This window comes from Scyliorhinus torazame, chromosome 8 (assembly GCF_047496885.1).
Source record: "Scyliorhinus torazame isolate Kashiwa2021f chromosome 8, sScyTor2.1, whole genome shotgun sequence".
Lineage (NCBI taxonomy): Eukaryota > Metazoa > Chordata > Chondrichthyes > Carcharhiniformes > Scyliorhinidae > Scyliorhinus > Scyliorhinus torazame.
Genome location: NC_092714.1, coordinates 13119388 through 13134744, shown reverse-complemented (window position 1 = coordinate 13134744; position 15357 = coordinate 13119388). Strand labels below are relative to the sequence as shown.

The 15357-nt window shown below is 50.8% G+C and overlaps 2 protein-coding genes across 6 annotated transcripts in view; one reads left to right on the top strand and one right to left on the bottom strand.

Annotated features, from left to right (window-relative positions):
- Positions 1–15357, bottom strand: part of LOC140427645 (lysozyme C-1-like) — a 125999-nt gene that overhangs the window by 1000 nt on the left and 109642 nt on the right. The window contains exons 1-3 of one of the 3 annotated variants that reach the window (XR_011948580.1): positions 8391–8754; positions 3931–4151; positions 881–3838 (exon numbers count right to left, since the gene is read on the bottom strand). Coding sequence is in view for 1 of the 3 variants with exons in the window: in XM_072513094.1 (XP_072369195.1) it covers positions 881–959 (79 nt within the window). In the remaining 2 variants the exon portion in view is untranslated. Of the gene's footprint in view, positions 1–880; positions 3839–3930; positions 4152–8390; positions 8755–15357 lie in introns of those variants that run through there. The other 2 variants (XR_011948581.1, XM_072513094.1) reach the window with 2 other exon arrangements.
- LOC140427646 (lysozyme C-2-like) overlaps positions 8873–15357 on the top strand; it is a 54624-nt gene continuing 48139 nt past the window's right edge. The window contains exons 1-2 of one of the 3 annotated variants that reach the window (XM_072513096.1): positions 8873–9017; positions 12626–12834. In XM_072513096.1, coding sequence (XP_072369197.1) covers positions 12681–12834 — 154 coding nt within the window. In that variant the 5' untranslated portion in view covers positions 8873–9017; positions 12626–12680. Of the gene's footprint in view, positions 9018–9152; positions 9172–10335; positions 10506–12625; positions 12835–15357 lie in introns of those variants that run through there. The other 2 variants (XM_072513097.1, XM_072513095.1) reach the window with 2 other exon arrangements.

Below are 15357 nucleotides of genomic sequence, written 5' to 3'. Positions count from 1 at the left end.
AAGGAAGTATGAGGGGGATGTGACAGATGGGGGAGTGAAGGGTGGGCATGAAGGGGCCTCCAGAGGCTTGGGGGGGGGGGGTCCTGATAAGGGGGCCCCAAAGAGGTCGAGTAAAAGCCTTGGAAAGGAAGGGTTCTCAGCGAACCCATAGCAGGGTGGCCTTACTTGGAGGGTTATGGATAATGGCCATGTGCGTGGGTGGGCAATATTGCCCATGGGTGGGGGTGTGGGAGACTTCCAACCCCACTTCGAGATCAAGACACTACTTTCAAAATGGTGGCCCAATCTCTGAGGAGCCAGCCTGCCCAGCTCCCCAGCAATCAAACAAACTCTAAAGGCAGGATGTGCTGGCTGTTCATGCCAGCGGTATATTCCGGTCACTCCGATGACGCACGGGATTCCCGGCGACGAGGGGTGCAGTCAATGGGAAATCCTGTTGACAATGGCGGGACCAGGAAAATCTCGCTGGTGGGCTGTCTCTGCGCCAAATAACATGCAGCGGGTTTGACGGTAAATCCTGCAGCCCGGAAAAACTCCCCAGGGCCCGGAAAAGTGACTAAATGTGTTTCGACAGCGGTGGGAAACTCGTCAACAGGGCCGGGGAGTCAAACGCGCCCGAAATGAGACTTAGGGGGCTATGGAAAGATTGCAACAGCCGTGGGGACCATGTAACGGTCTGTTGGCCTCGGGTGGGAATTTCCGGTCGTCGGACGATGAAGCCGAAACATCCCTCCCAGAGTCTTTTCCATTGGGTCGCGCCGTAATAGACGGCTCGGAGAACAGGCTTTGCAGACACCAACCTATCGGAGCACCATTACTCCCAAAGCCAAATGATGTTTAGAGACAGCCAGAAACAAGAAATCAAAATGTTTTCCCATACCAGGCACCCATTCCTTGGGAGTCTCTCACCACCCTTTTTGCACACAGAATGTCATTGATGATGTCAGAATTGAGAAAATCTACAAAGAAAAAATGCAATAAGATATTCAAATCAATTCATCGAGTGTGCCGCGTAAAGTTCGTGACGCATGGTTTTTGATTTGGCAAAAACAGTTTGGCATTGGGCAGGATTTTCAGCCATTGGCCAGTGGCGGGTTCCACCACCCCGCCGATGTCTGTGACGTATTGCATTGTTCACCGACTGCGCAGCCGGGGAACCCACCACATGGGCTGGTCGCGATCGGCAGGACAGGAAGATCCCATCGCCGGGAAGGCTGGAAAATTCAGCCATATTCTTACTCAGCAACTCATACCTCACAACCATGTCCTTGACGGGGCGGCACGGTAGCACAGTGGTTAGCACAATTGCTTCACAGCTTCAGGGTCCCAGGTTCGATTCCAGGCTTGGGTCACTGTCTGTGCGGAGTCTGCACGTTCTCCCCGTGTGTGCGTGGGTTTCCTCCGGGTGCTCCGGTTTCCACCCACAAGTCCCAAAAGACGTGCTTGTTAGATGAATTGGACATTCTGAATTCTCCCTCAGTGTAAAGAACAGGCAGCTAGGGAATTTTCACAGTAACTTCGTCTTGTAGATGCTGGACAGGGTTTGAGGATTCGGGATGTGAGTTAACCGCTAAAGAATTCCCAGCCTCTGACCTGCTCTCATAGCCACAGTGTTTACATGGCTAGTCTAGGTCAGTTTCTAGTCAATGGTAACCGCCAGTAAGTGGACAAGTGGTACAGGAGTCAGAATGCACTCACCAAAAGGATGCTGGAAGAAGCCTCAATTGTAACTTTGACACAGAGAACGTGATTGCACAAGCGCAATGGGCTGAACTGGCCACCTTTGTGCTGCAGGAGTCTACGGTGAGGAACTGGAAATGTGACCAAAATGAGAGATAGCAATCCTGTAAGAAGAATCCATTAACTTTAAATTTACAATGGGTCGTGCTGAGAGGGCATCATTGAAGCCTTAACTGCAAGGATTAAACCACTTAAATAAATTCTGGTTAACCTGTTCTGATTCAGTTCCAGGTAGGTACAATGCATAACACAGGTACTCACCTCGATTTCGCTGTGAAGTCGACTCCTCCAGTTTGAATCTCAATCTGTCTGGGGCAACAGCTTTATATTTCTGCAATTGCGTTGCACAACATCGAAACAAAGCACACGTAACAACTCTGCACAGATAGCAACCCAAGCTGGCATTCGATAATACCTATTCAGTGTTTCCTGGAAATTAGATGCATGAGAAAATTTGGATCCCAGCCAAGTTTTCTTTTCTCAAAAAGCCATAGCAAACTTCCAATCCGAAAGCTTCAGGCCATTTTGAAATGTACCCCACCCCATAGCATAACTTACACCCGAAAACCAACGGGGAATTTTTTGGGAGAGCATTGGGAAGGGTTAAGCTCCCTAAACTGGTATTCCAGGTCTGACGTTAAAAGCAATCGAAAATGATGGAATAAATGTGTCAATTAACTCTGGGATTATCCGGGTTAACGATGAGGAGAAGGATAAACACACACATGTTCTCCTCAATCATCATCAGTCACAGTAGTCACAATAATCAATGTAACATCAATGTCACTCATGCCCTTTCATTATTGTAACAGCTGTGGCTCAGTGAGGAGTGTTGTGTGTCAGGCAGTCGTGGGTTCAAGTCCCGGTTCAGCGCCTAAGGCTCAAAACCGATTATTTTACACGCCCAGTGCAGTACTGAGGAAATGCTGTCTTTTGACTAAGATGTGAAGCAGAGCCTGTTCTGATCTCCGATCTCTCAGATGATCACAAAATGATCTTCTGGAGTTCTGGCCAAGACCTAAGCCTCAACCATGGGCAGCATGTGTCCAAAAATGTTCGGTGGGGTTACTGGGTTATGGGGATAGGGTGGGGGTGTGGGCTTAAGTGCGCTGCTCTTTCCAAGGGCCGGTGCAGACTCGATGGGCCGAATGGCCTCCTTCTGCCCTGTAAATTTTATGATTCTAACCAACATCACGAGAATAGATTATATCTGTCCATCCTCATGTTGCTGATTGCTGTTTGTGGAATCTTGCCATGCCTAAATTGGCTGTTGTGTTTCATACGTTCCAACAGTAACTATAATTTAAAAAGCACTTCATAAGCTCTGCAGCATATTTGGGTGCCCTGAGATCATCAAAATGCGATGGAAATTCTTTCTTTCCTTTCTCCAGACCTGAGTCTTCAGAAGGACCCACTGGAGGTTTATCCGAGACATGCCTCGTCAGACCTGGAATACTCCTGCACACCTTGGGGTTGAGGGACACTGGAAGTGGAAAAATGTTGAGGGTGAGAGGACCACATGAAAGTTTGAGATTAAGTTAAAATTGGTAGTACAGAACTTGACACGTGCGGGAAAAAAAACCACATTGTCAAGGTTTTTCATCTTACACTCATCAGGACAATTCGCAAAATCATCAAATGTAAAGGCAACAACAATTTATACATAATGAGAAGAGAATGCTGAATGGTGGCATGAGGACTCTGATTGGTAGATGTGGTGTAATGGAGAGTACACCAGTTGAATGATGGCTGACAGTTAACTTCCAAGCTTTGTTGAAATTCAAACCTGGCAGTTAACTCTGTTTGGTCAAAGCACTATATTGGGAAATGAACCAGAGAATGGCTGTTGCCTAATTTGTTTAGTTGAAACCGGTGCAATGTGTTTGTTCTTTCCAACTGCAAAGAACAGGACCTTGTGTACTTATACATGTAGTTTCTAGCTAAGACCCAGGGATGAAGTCCATCAGGCGCAGAGACTTGGCAACCTGGAACTTCCTCAGTTTTCTTTGTATAGCTTCCCAAGTGATTGTAATTTCATCAAGTTCCACTTTTCCTTCCACATCCTGATATGCAGCTATTACTGGAATTGTTTTTGTATCTGCAATAGAGAACACAGAGCATTTCATCCACCGTTATCTTATTATCTACTATAATCTTCACATCCTCACTGTCCAGCGGACCAACACTCACCTTACCAACACTTTCCTTGTTGAATTACCTCCGGAAACTCTTGCTATCCATTTTAAAATTTTGAGCTCGCTTCCTCTCATTCTCTAATTGTTTTACGTCAGATGAACCACATTCTCTGCCATTCTTTATCTTCCGACCAATCACTTGTGCTATTTCCACATTTGCATTGTGGCATGGTAGTCGAGTGGCTTGGGTCATCACAGACAGGTTAAGGTGCTAAACTGGGGAAAGGCATAACGTGAGACAGGAATTGAAGAAATTGGATTGGGTGCGGCTGTTGGAGGGTAAATCCACATCGGACAAGTGGGAATCTTTCAAGCGACAGTTGATTAGGATTCAGGAAAGTTTTTGAGGGAACAAAGGATAAGTATGGGAAGTTTAAGGAGCCTTGAATAACAAGGGATATTGTGAGCCTTGTCAAAAAGAAAAAGGCAGTTTATAATAAGAATAATAATCTTTATTGTCACAAGTAGGCTTACATTAGCACTGCAATGAAGTGACTGTGAAAATCCACCAGTTGCCACACTCCGGCGCCTGTTCGGGTATATGGAGGGAGAATTCAGAATGTCTAAATGACCTAACAGCATGTCTTTCGGGACTTGTGGGTGGAAACCGGAACACCCGGAGGAACCCACGCAGACACGGGGAGAACGTGCAGACTCCACACAGACAGTGACCCAGAGCGGGGATCGAACCTCGGACCTCGGAGCCGTGAGGCAGCAGTGCTATCCACTGCGTCACCGTGCTGTCTGAGGAGGTGACAAAGATAATTGATGAGGGGAGGGCGGTGGATGTTGTTTACATGGACTTCAGTAAAGCCTTTGACAAGGTGCCTCGTGCCATACTGGTACACAAGGTGAAGTCACACGGGATCAGAAGTGAGGTTGCAAGATGGATATAGAGCTGACTCAGTCATAGAGGGCGGAGGGTAGCAATAGAAGGTGTTTTTCTGAATGGAAGATTATGACTAGTGGTGTTCCACAGGGATCAGTGCTCGGGCCTCTGTTATTTGTAGTACACATAAACGATTTGGAGGAAAATGTAGATGGTCTGTTTAGTAAGTTCCCGGATGACACCAAGGTTGGTGAAGTGTCAGATCGTGTTGAGGATTGTCAGAGAATACAGCAGGACATAGATAGGTTGAAGACTTGGGCAAATAAATTGCAAATGGGGTTTCATCCGGACAAATGTGAAGTTATGCATTTTGGTAGGTCTAACGTAGAGGGGAAATATACCATAAATGGTAAAACTCTTAGGAATATAGAAAGTCAGAGAGATCTGGGTGTACAGGTCCACAGATCTTTGAAAGTGGCAACACAAGTGGACAGGGTAGTCAAGAAAGCATATGGAATGCTCGCCTTCGTTGGATTGGATTGGATTTGTTTATTGTCACGTGTACCGAGATACAGTGAAAAGTATTTTTCTGCGAGCAGCTCAACAGATCATTAAGTACATGGGAAGAAAAGGGAATAAAAGAAAATACATAATAGGGCAACACAACATTTACAATGTAACTACATAAACACTGGCATCGGATGAAGCATACAGGATGTAGTGTTAATGAGGTCAGTCCATAAGAGGGTCATTTAGGAGTCCGGTGACAGTGGGGAAGAAGCTGTTTTTGAGTCTGTTTGTGCGTGTTCTCAGACTTCTGTATCTCCTGCCCGATGGAAGAAGTTGGAAGAGTGAGTAAGCCGGGTGGGAGGGATCTTTGATTATGCCGCCCGCTTTCCCCCGGCAACGGGAGGTGTAGATGGAGTCAATGGATGGGAGGCGGGTTTGTGTGATGGACTGGGCGGTGTTCACGACTCTCTGAAGTTTCTTGCGGTCTTGGGCCGAGCAGTTGCCATACCAGGCTGTGATGCAGCCAGATAGGATGCTTTCTATGGTGCATCTGTAAAAGTTGGTAAGAGTCAATGTGGACATGCCGAATTTCCTTAGTTTCCTGAGGAAGTATAGGCGCTGTTGCGCTTTCTTGGTGGTAGTGTCGACGTGGGTGGACCAGGGCAGATTTTTGGAGATGTGCACCCCTAGGAATTTGAAACTGCTAACCATCTCCACCTCGGCCCCGTTGATGCTGACAGGGGTGTGTACAGTACTTTGCTTCCTGAAGTCAATGACCAGCTCTTTAGTTTTGCTGGCATTGAGGGAGAGATTGTTGTCGCTACACCACTCCACTAGGTTCTCTACCTCCCTCCTATATTCGGACTCATCGTTATTCGAGATCCGGCCCACTATGGTCGTATCGTCAGCAAACTTGTAGATGGAGTTGGAACCAAGTTTTGCCATGCAGTCGTGTGTGTACAGGGTGTAGAGTAGGGGGCTAAGTACGCAGCCTTGCGGGGCGCCGGTGTTGAAGACTATTGTGGAGGAGGTGTTGTTGTTCATTCTTACTGATTGTGGTCTGTTGGTCAGAAAGTCGAGGATCCAGTTGCAGAGTGGGGAGACAAGTCCTAGGTTTTGGAGCTTTGATATGAGCTTGGCTGGGATTATGGTGTTGAAGGCGGAGCTGTAGTCAATAAATAGGAGTCTAATGTAGGAGTCCTTGTTTTCGAGATGCTCTAAGAATGAGTGTAGGGCCTGGGAAATGGTGTCTGATGTGGACCGGTTGCAGCGGTATGCGAATTGTATGGGTATGGGTGAATTATGGGCTGCTGGGGCACTCGCCAGCGGATTGTTGGTTACCTGCTCAAACCGAGCATAGAATGCATTGAGTTCATCGGGGAGGGGTGCGCTGCTGCCAGAGATACTGTTCGGCTTTGCTTTGTAGCCCGTTATGTTGTTTAGTCCTTGCCACAACCGCCGAGAGTCTGTCTGTGACTCGAGCTTGGTTTGATATTCTCTCTTGGCATTCCGGATGGCTTTGCGGAGGTCGTACCTGGATTTCTTGTCTAGGTCAGGGTCGTCTGCCTTGAACACCTCAGATCTGTCCTTCAGTAGGGAGTCAATCTCGCGATTGAGCCATGGTTTCCGGTTGGGGAAGGCACGTACTGCTTTCTTTGGCACGCAGTCGTCCACACATTTGCTGATGAAGTCTGTGGCATACTCATTTAAGTTGGTCGCTGAGTTCTTAAATATGGACCAGTCCACTGTCTCTAAGCAGTCACGTAAGAGCTCTTCTGTCTCCTCGGACCAGCACTGCACGACCTTCTCAGATGGATTCTCCCGCTTGAGTTTCTCATAGAATGTACAGTGCAGAAGGAGGCCATTCGGTCCATCGAGTCTGCACCGGCTCTTGGAAAGAGACTACCCAAGGTCAACACCTCCAAGGTCAACACCTCCACCCTATCCCCATAACCCAGTAACCCCACCCAACACTAAGGCAATTTTGGACACTAAGGGCAATTTATCATGGCCAATCCACCTAACCTGTACATCTTTGGACTGTGGGAGGAAACCGGAGCACCCGGAGGAAACCCACGCAGACACGGGGAGAACGTGCAGACTCCGCACAGACAGTGACCCAAGCTGGAATCGAACCTGGGACCCTGGAGCTGTGAAGCAATTGTGCTATCCACAATGCTGCCGTGCTGCCCACAATTCCCCTCACAATAAATTGCAACATTTTATTGATTTTCCTAATTATTTGCTGTGCCTGTTTACTAGCCATCTTCAAATCTTTCATCAATGTCCTTCCTCTATCACAAAGTCAGAAGTGGGGATGTTTGCTGATCGTAGCACAATATTCAGCACCAGTTGTGGCTCCTCAGATAATGTCCGTGTCCATATGCAGTCAGTCACTCCCTCACAGTCACTTGGCCACTCAAAGGTGGGCTGTTGGCTGCGAGGTGCCGCGCAAGTCCCCGCTCGAGCCCTGGAATGGTCGTGAGGCGTAAAAGTTCAGGGCTGCGCTGACCTTGACGGTCAACGGGAGCGGATATCCTCCTTCTCCAAGTGGCGGCAAGTCCTCGACATGGCGCAGGTGCCGCACCATCCCCTTGTTGAGGCGGAGCCTCCTGTGGTACACGCTGTCAGTTATCTGCTCGAAGGAATAGCGACGCTTGTACACCTTGGCCCGTTGCAGGCCTCCCCCTTTGGGTCCTGCCATGGCCTGTTAGGTGGCCGGGTTTGCAGGGTGTGTGCGGGGGTGGGGGGGGGGGCAGCACGTGGGCCACCGTCTCAAGCCTCTGTCGATGCTGCATCTGCCACTGCCTTCTCTGGCGTCTGGCCGCCTGGCCTGCCAACAGCACCTCTAGGCAGGTATTGCTGGGTCCACAATATCATCCATACCGTTAAATATCTGTTAGGAATTGGAGAGTGTGTGAGATTGACACCCAGTGATGACTTCCACGCTGGGACCCTCCAGTCCTCCCATTGCCCCCGCCCCCCACTCCCCGGGAAGCCCTGCCCTTGCATCCCTGGCCGCAGCGAGGGCCCGTGCTCACCGGATCCCACACCCCAGACACCCGCATGTTACGCTACCTGGACTGGGTGCAGGTCCCCTCCCCCGGTGCACTCACCTACCCTCCGGTCATAGCAATGTCCCCGGTGCAGGGAGCCAGCCAGTCCTCTGATGGAGCGAGCTGCCGCTCACAATCGGCTGGGTGGACCTCTGCCCAATCGTTGATGGGCGATTCATCACCTCTGCTCGACCCGTTTGCCGACGACTAGCTCTGTAACGAGTGTTTCAGTCTTTCTAGCATCTATGACCACATCATGACCCTCAGAACATGTACCGTATGGAATGGATATCAAGTATATCTCTGGACATGGAGCCGAATTTTCCAACCCTTCCCGGTGGGGCGTCTTCCAGTCCCGCTGATGGTCACCGCAACGGCAGAGGGTGCAGGCCATTTAAAGCCCTGTAGACATCGGTTTGTGAGGATTTCTTTGAACCAGTTCACCGAAACATTCCTGGGGTTTATCATTGACAACTGTTCTCTATTTGGTCATTGCAACAAAAAAAACACTGAGTTAAAAGAGTCAAACATTAACCCTCAGCTTGTGGGGTCGAAGAAAATTGGCCATTTGCAGTAATGGGACATGGGGAGAATTGAGAAATGTTTGACGTGTCACTGATGTTGACATTATTTCAAACCCGACGACTTCTCAATGGTTCCCGGCTCTGAACACTGGACTGGCAAAAGGCAAGTAATTATAGTGTTGCATTGTCTCATCACATACTGGGCAGATTCGGAGGGAATTTGCTTCAATGCTGTTGCATTGAAACTTGCAGCAAAGCTGCCAGCTTCGGTGAAGCAAATGTTACAGCGAATGTTTCTCCTCATCCGTCACTTCCAGGTACAGTAAAATGTGCTGGAATCTCTCTGTATTCGTGAAGCTAATCCACCAAACCCTCCAAAGTATTTCATAGCATTTACAGTGCAGAAGGAGGCCATTCGGCCCATCGAGTCTGCACCGGCTCTTGGAAAAAGCAACCTACTTAAGCCCACGCCTCCACCCAATCCCGTAACCCAGCAAACCCACCTAACCTAAGGGCAATTTAGCATACCCAATCCACCTAACCTGCACAGCTTTGGTCTGTGGGAGGAAACCGGAGGAAACCCACACAGACACGGGGAGAACGTGCAGACTCCACACAGACAGTGATCCAAGCAGTGAATCAATCGAGGGACCCCGGAGCTGTGAAGCAACAGTGCTAACCACTGTGCTACTGTGCCGCCGTAACCATGACAAACCTTCCAAAATAGGGAAGGGGAATGGGCCTAGATAGGGTGCTCTTTCGGAGGGTTGGTGCAGTGTCAATGGGCTGAATGGTCTCCTTCTGCACTGTATGGATTCTATAATTCTATGAACATTATCTAATATGCTTCAATAGGCAGAGGTCCTTAGCTGGAGATGTTTCTGTTTAAGAACTACAGTACGGTAAAGAGAATAGGCACTGCTGTATTTATTATCTAATATTTCACTGGTTAGCAACACATGATGCTACAGTAATATTTAAATTGTGAGTAGTTAGAGCTGGGACATGATATTCTATCTTGAGCAGGATATTGAGTTAATGATAAGATGTAGAACATTGAGGGCTCAGACATTATGTTTTGTCCTGTAGCTTGAAGATCTGGCACACTGCGTGTACTCTTTAGTCTGTCTCCAACACATGACTTTCCACAAATTCCCACCCCCACCGCCCCCATCAACACAACCCTGCACCAGACTCCAGACTCCATCAGGGGCTGGTTTAGCTCACTGGGCTAAATCGCTGGCTTTGGAAGCAGACCAAGGCAGGCCAGCAGCACGGTTCAATTCCCGTACCAGCCTCCCCAAACAGGCGCCGGAATGTGGCGACTAGGGGCTTTTCCCAGTAACTTCATTGGAAGCCTACTTGTGACAAGTGATTTTCATTTCATTTCCCTCCCAGGATGGAAAGCGTCGCCAACACTAGAGATCAGACAGTGGAAGTGTCCCATTGGCTGATGCCGGCAGTGGGGGAGGAACATGCCATTGGCTGTTGTGAGGGGTGTGGGATTGGCGTGGATAATGATCCACTTCCAGGAGTGCATAAAGAAACTGCTCCCATTGGGTTTAAGGTCGGAATCTCTGCCACTCTTTGCCACGGAAACACAGTCTGAAGGGACAAGCTGTTCACCATCCTGATTCCTTCAAACAACACAGTGAGTCAGTGTAATTATCCTCATACTGGGCTGCGGGTTCGAGAAGGGACTCCCCCACGTTGATTGAGGAGTTGTTTTAAAGAACGTGTTGCACGTAGTTGTTTTAAAGAAACCTGCAAATGTCACGAAAACATACAAAATTCTGAAGGGAATTTTGACAGGGTAGATGCTAAAAGATTGTTTCTGTTGATCGGATAATCAGAACATCGGGGTCGCGGTCTCAAGCTAAAGAGCTGATCCTTTGGGAATGAGATGAGGAGAAATTGCTACACACAAACTGCTGTGAATCTTTGGAATTCTCAACTCCAGAGGCTTGTGGCTGCTTCTTTACTGAATATATTTCAGGCTGGGTGATGCACGATCAATTAAACTTGAAGACTAGGTTGTATCATAACTGAAGGCTTTAATAGACTAGATCTGTTCCCCAGCAGCTTCGGTACAGAATGAGGGCCTCTCGGGTACTGCAATACCTGATACTAGCACATTCACCCCCTGTTAAAAAAAGAGTCCGGCGGGGGTGGTGGCCAGTGGTTACAAATGCATTGAACATGGTATGATCAGATATGGAGGTACCGTGAGTATTTACAAGTGTGGAAGATATATACAGTCAGTATTCATGTACAGTTGCAGTTACAGTGTAGCAATCAGTCGGTCGGGTGGCCTGGTCGTCCTCCTGGATCGTCTGAGCCTCTGTGGTGGTTCTGGTGGGGGTCCGGGCATCTGCGACTCCGGGAGCATGGCTTCGTCGTCCATGGCAGCTTTGTCACCCCTAGACGGCGCTGGTGGGGCAAACGGTTGACACGAGAGGGGGGCGCCTGTAGGGGGCGTCGGTGGGTGGTATGGCCTAGGTAGGAGCGGCAGGAGGACCGACCCCCCAGTGAGGTGCTGTGGGGCGGGAGGGGGTGGGGGTGATGGTTCGGGTGCGCGTGTGGTTCCGGCGGGCACCAGGTCCCGGAGGGAGACTGTATCTTGCCGGCCGTCGGGGAACGGCACGTAGGCGTACTGGGGGTTAGCGTGCAGCAGGTGGACCCTCTCCACCAACGGGTCCGACTTGTGCGCCCAAACTTGCTTCCAAAGCAGGATGGGTCCGGGTGTCGCTAACCAGGTTGGGAGCGAGGTCCCGGAGGATGACCTCCTGGGGAAGACAAGGAGACGTTCATGAGGTGTCTGATTGGTAGTTGTACAGAGCAGTGACCGAATGGCGTGGAGGGCCTCCGGGAGGACATCCTGCCAGCGGGAGACAGGGAAAGTCCTGGACCACAGGGCCAGTAGCACGGTCTTCCAGACAGTTCCGTTCTCCCTCTCTACCTGCCCGTTTCCCCGGGGGTTGTAACTGGTCGTCCTGCTTGAGGCGATGCCCTTGCTGAGCAGGAATTGACGCAGTTCGTCGCTCATAAAGGAGGACCCCCTATCACTGTGTATGTACCTGCTACGAAGGCATCCCGGATTAGATGTTCCGTGTGCTCGCTGCCCGAAACTTGCGGGCAGCCACAGTTTCTGCCCAGCACCAGTAGCGCACGGTAGAACTCCTCCAGCGATTCCCCGGGGCTTTGCCGTCTAGTTGCAAGCAGGTGACGTGCGTAGAGCTGGTTTACAGGGCGTATATAATGTCCCTTTTACAGTTCGATCGCATCATCATAGTCCCCCGCTTCCTCGATGAGGGAGAAGATTCCAGGGCTTACTCTCGAGTGCAGGAGATGCAGTTTCTGTTCTCCTGAGGGGGCGCCTCCGGCCGTCTCGAGGTAGCCTTGAAAGCACGCCAGTCAGTGCTTAAATATCGCCGCCGAGTTCTCCGCGTGGGAGCTGAGTTGTAGGCACTCCGGTGTGATTCGGAGATCCATCCTTCCAGCTCAAGAGTAGTCTATTAAATTGATGCACGATCAATTAGACTCGAAGACGAGGTTGTAACATAACTGAAGGCTTTAATAGACTAGAACTGTTCCCCAGCAGCTTCGGTACAGAATGAGGGCTGCTGGGACGGCACCTGTTCTTATACCCCGCCTGTCAGAGGGGGGTGGGGGGGGGGGTGGGATTGGGGGGGGGGTGGGGGGGAATTATTGTTAAACGAGTGGGACACCAGGTCATTCGAAAAGCATTTTCTTCCCTGTGTTCTATTCCAGATTCACCTTTGAGGAACTTTGTGAGCTGGACACAGTATTCCTGTAAAAGTGCGGAATGGACTCCAGACTCCAGTCTGTGCCAATGAAAACTCTCCTGGTTCTCAGTCTCCTGCTTCAGGCCACAAGTGGCAGAGTCTACGAAAAATGTGAACTTGCCCGGATTTTCAAGGGCAGTGCATTAAATAACCATTACAACAGCTTGGCACATTGTGAGTCTGACCACATCAGTTCTATAATCATAGCCGAGTGCTTGACCTCACTGCTTCCCACAATGGTGACAATTTAAGGTCACAGGCTCCTGACAGTGGATTAGAGAGTAAATGCAGTGTGTGGTGTCGGACTGGGCTGTGCAGACCATAAAGGCCACAGTTTCAGAACATTCACTGTCAGCTTGGGTCCGGTGACCGAACGGTATCCCAGGAAAGGTGAGGGGGGGGGGGCGGGGAATAGAGGAAATGTGCTGGAAACAGACTTACTTTTCTCCCGATCTGTGCAATTCCCGGGCTTAGAGATTTATAGGAATGTGGGAATGTTATGCCCCAGCCCTGGGGAAAGGGCAGACACAGTGTGGACACATACTGTGTGAACAGGAACAGTGTGGCACAGGTACAGTGTGGACAGGCACAGGGGTGCACAGGCACAGTGGGGCACGAGCACAGTGGGGCACAGGCACAGTGTGGACAGGCACAGTGTGGACAGGCACAGTGGGGCACAGGCACAGTGGGGCACAGGCACAGTGGGGCACCGGCACAGTGTGGACAGGCACAGTGTGGACAGGCACAGTGTGGACAGGCACATTGTGGACAGGTACAGTGTGGACAGGCACAGTGTGGACAGGCACAGTGTCGACAGGCACAGTGTGGACAGGCACAGTGTGGACAGGCACAGTGTGGACAGGTACAGTGTGGACAGGCACAGTGTGGACAGGCACAGTGTGGACAGGCACAGTGTGCACAGGCACAGTGTGGACAGGTACAGTGTGGACAGGCACAGTGTGGACAGGCACAGTGTGGACAGGTACAGTGTGGACAGGCACAGTGGGGCACAGGTACAGTGTGGACAATTACAGTGTGGACAGGCACAGTGTGGACAGGCACAGTGTGGCACAGACACAGTGGGGCACCGGCACAGTGGGGCACCGGGACAGTGGGGCACAGGCACAGTGTGGACAGGCACAGTGTGGACAGGCACAGTGTTGACAGGTACAGTGTGGACAGGCACAGTGTGGACAGGGACAGTGTGGACAGGCACAGTGTGGACAATTACAGTGTGGACAGGCACAGTGTGGACAGGCACAGTGTGGCACAGACACAGTGGGGCACCGGCACAGTGGGGCACCGGGACAGTGGGGCACAGGCACAGTGTGGACAGGCACAGTGTGGACAGGCAAAGTGTGGACAGGCACAGTGTGGACAGGTACAGTGTGGACAGGCACAGTGTGGACTGGGACAGTGTGGACAGGCACAGTGGGGCACTGGTACAGTGGGGCACAGGCACAGTGTGGAAAGGGACAGTGTGGCACAGGCACAGTGTGGACAGGCACAGAGGGGCACAAGTACAGTGTGGCACAGGCACAGTGGGGCACAGGCACAGTGTGGACAGGCACAGTGTGGACAGGCACAGTGTGGCACCGGCACAGTGTGGCACAGGCACAGTGTGGCACAGGTACAGTGTGGACAGGTACAGTGGGGCACAGGCACAGTATGTACAGGCACAGAGTGGCACAGGTACAGTGTGGACAGGTGCAGTGGGGCACAGGCACAGTTTGGACTGGCACAGTGGGGCACCGGCACAGTGCTAACAGGCACAGTGTGGCACAGGCACAGTGGGGCACAGGCACAGTGTGGACAGGTACAGTGTGGACAGGTACAGTGTGGACAGGAACAGTGGGGCACAGGCACAGTGTGGACAGGTACAGTGTGGACAGGTACAGTGTGGACAGGTACAGTGTCGCACAGGCACAGTGTCGCACAGGTACAGTGTGAACAGGTACAGTATGGACAGGCGCAGTGTGGCACAGGTACAGTGTGGACAGGTACAGAGTGGACAGGCACAGTGTGGCACAGGTACAGTGTGGCACAGGTACAGTGTGGGCAGGAAAAGTGTGGACAGGTACAGTGTGGACAGGTACAGTGTGGACAGCTACTGTGTGGACAGGAACAGTGTGGACAGGAACAGTGGGGCACAGGCACAGTGTGGACTGGTACAGTGTGGACAGGTACAGTGTGGACAGGTACAGTGTGGACAGGAACAGTGGGGCACAGGCACAATGTGGACAGGTACAGTTTGGACAGGTACAGTGTGGACAGGTACAGTGTCGCACAGGTACAGTGTCGCACAGGTACAGTGTGAACTGGTACAGTATGGATAGGCACAGTGTGGCACAGGTACAGTGTGGACAGGTACAGAGTGGACAGGCACAGTGTGGCACAGGTACAGTGTGGCACAGGTACAGTGTGGGCAGGAAAAGTGTGGACAGGTACAGTGTGGACCAGTGTGGACAGCTACTGTGTGGACAGGAACAGTGTGGACAGGAACAATGTGGACAAGTACAGTGTGGACAGGTACAGTGTGGACAGGTACAGTGTGGAGAGGTACAGTGTGGACAGGCACAGTGGGGCATAGGTACAGTGTGGACAGGTACAGTGTGGACAGCTACAGTGTGGAGAGGTACAGTGTGGACAGGCACAGTGGGGCACAGGTATAGTGTGGACAGGTACAGTGTGGACAAG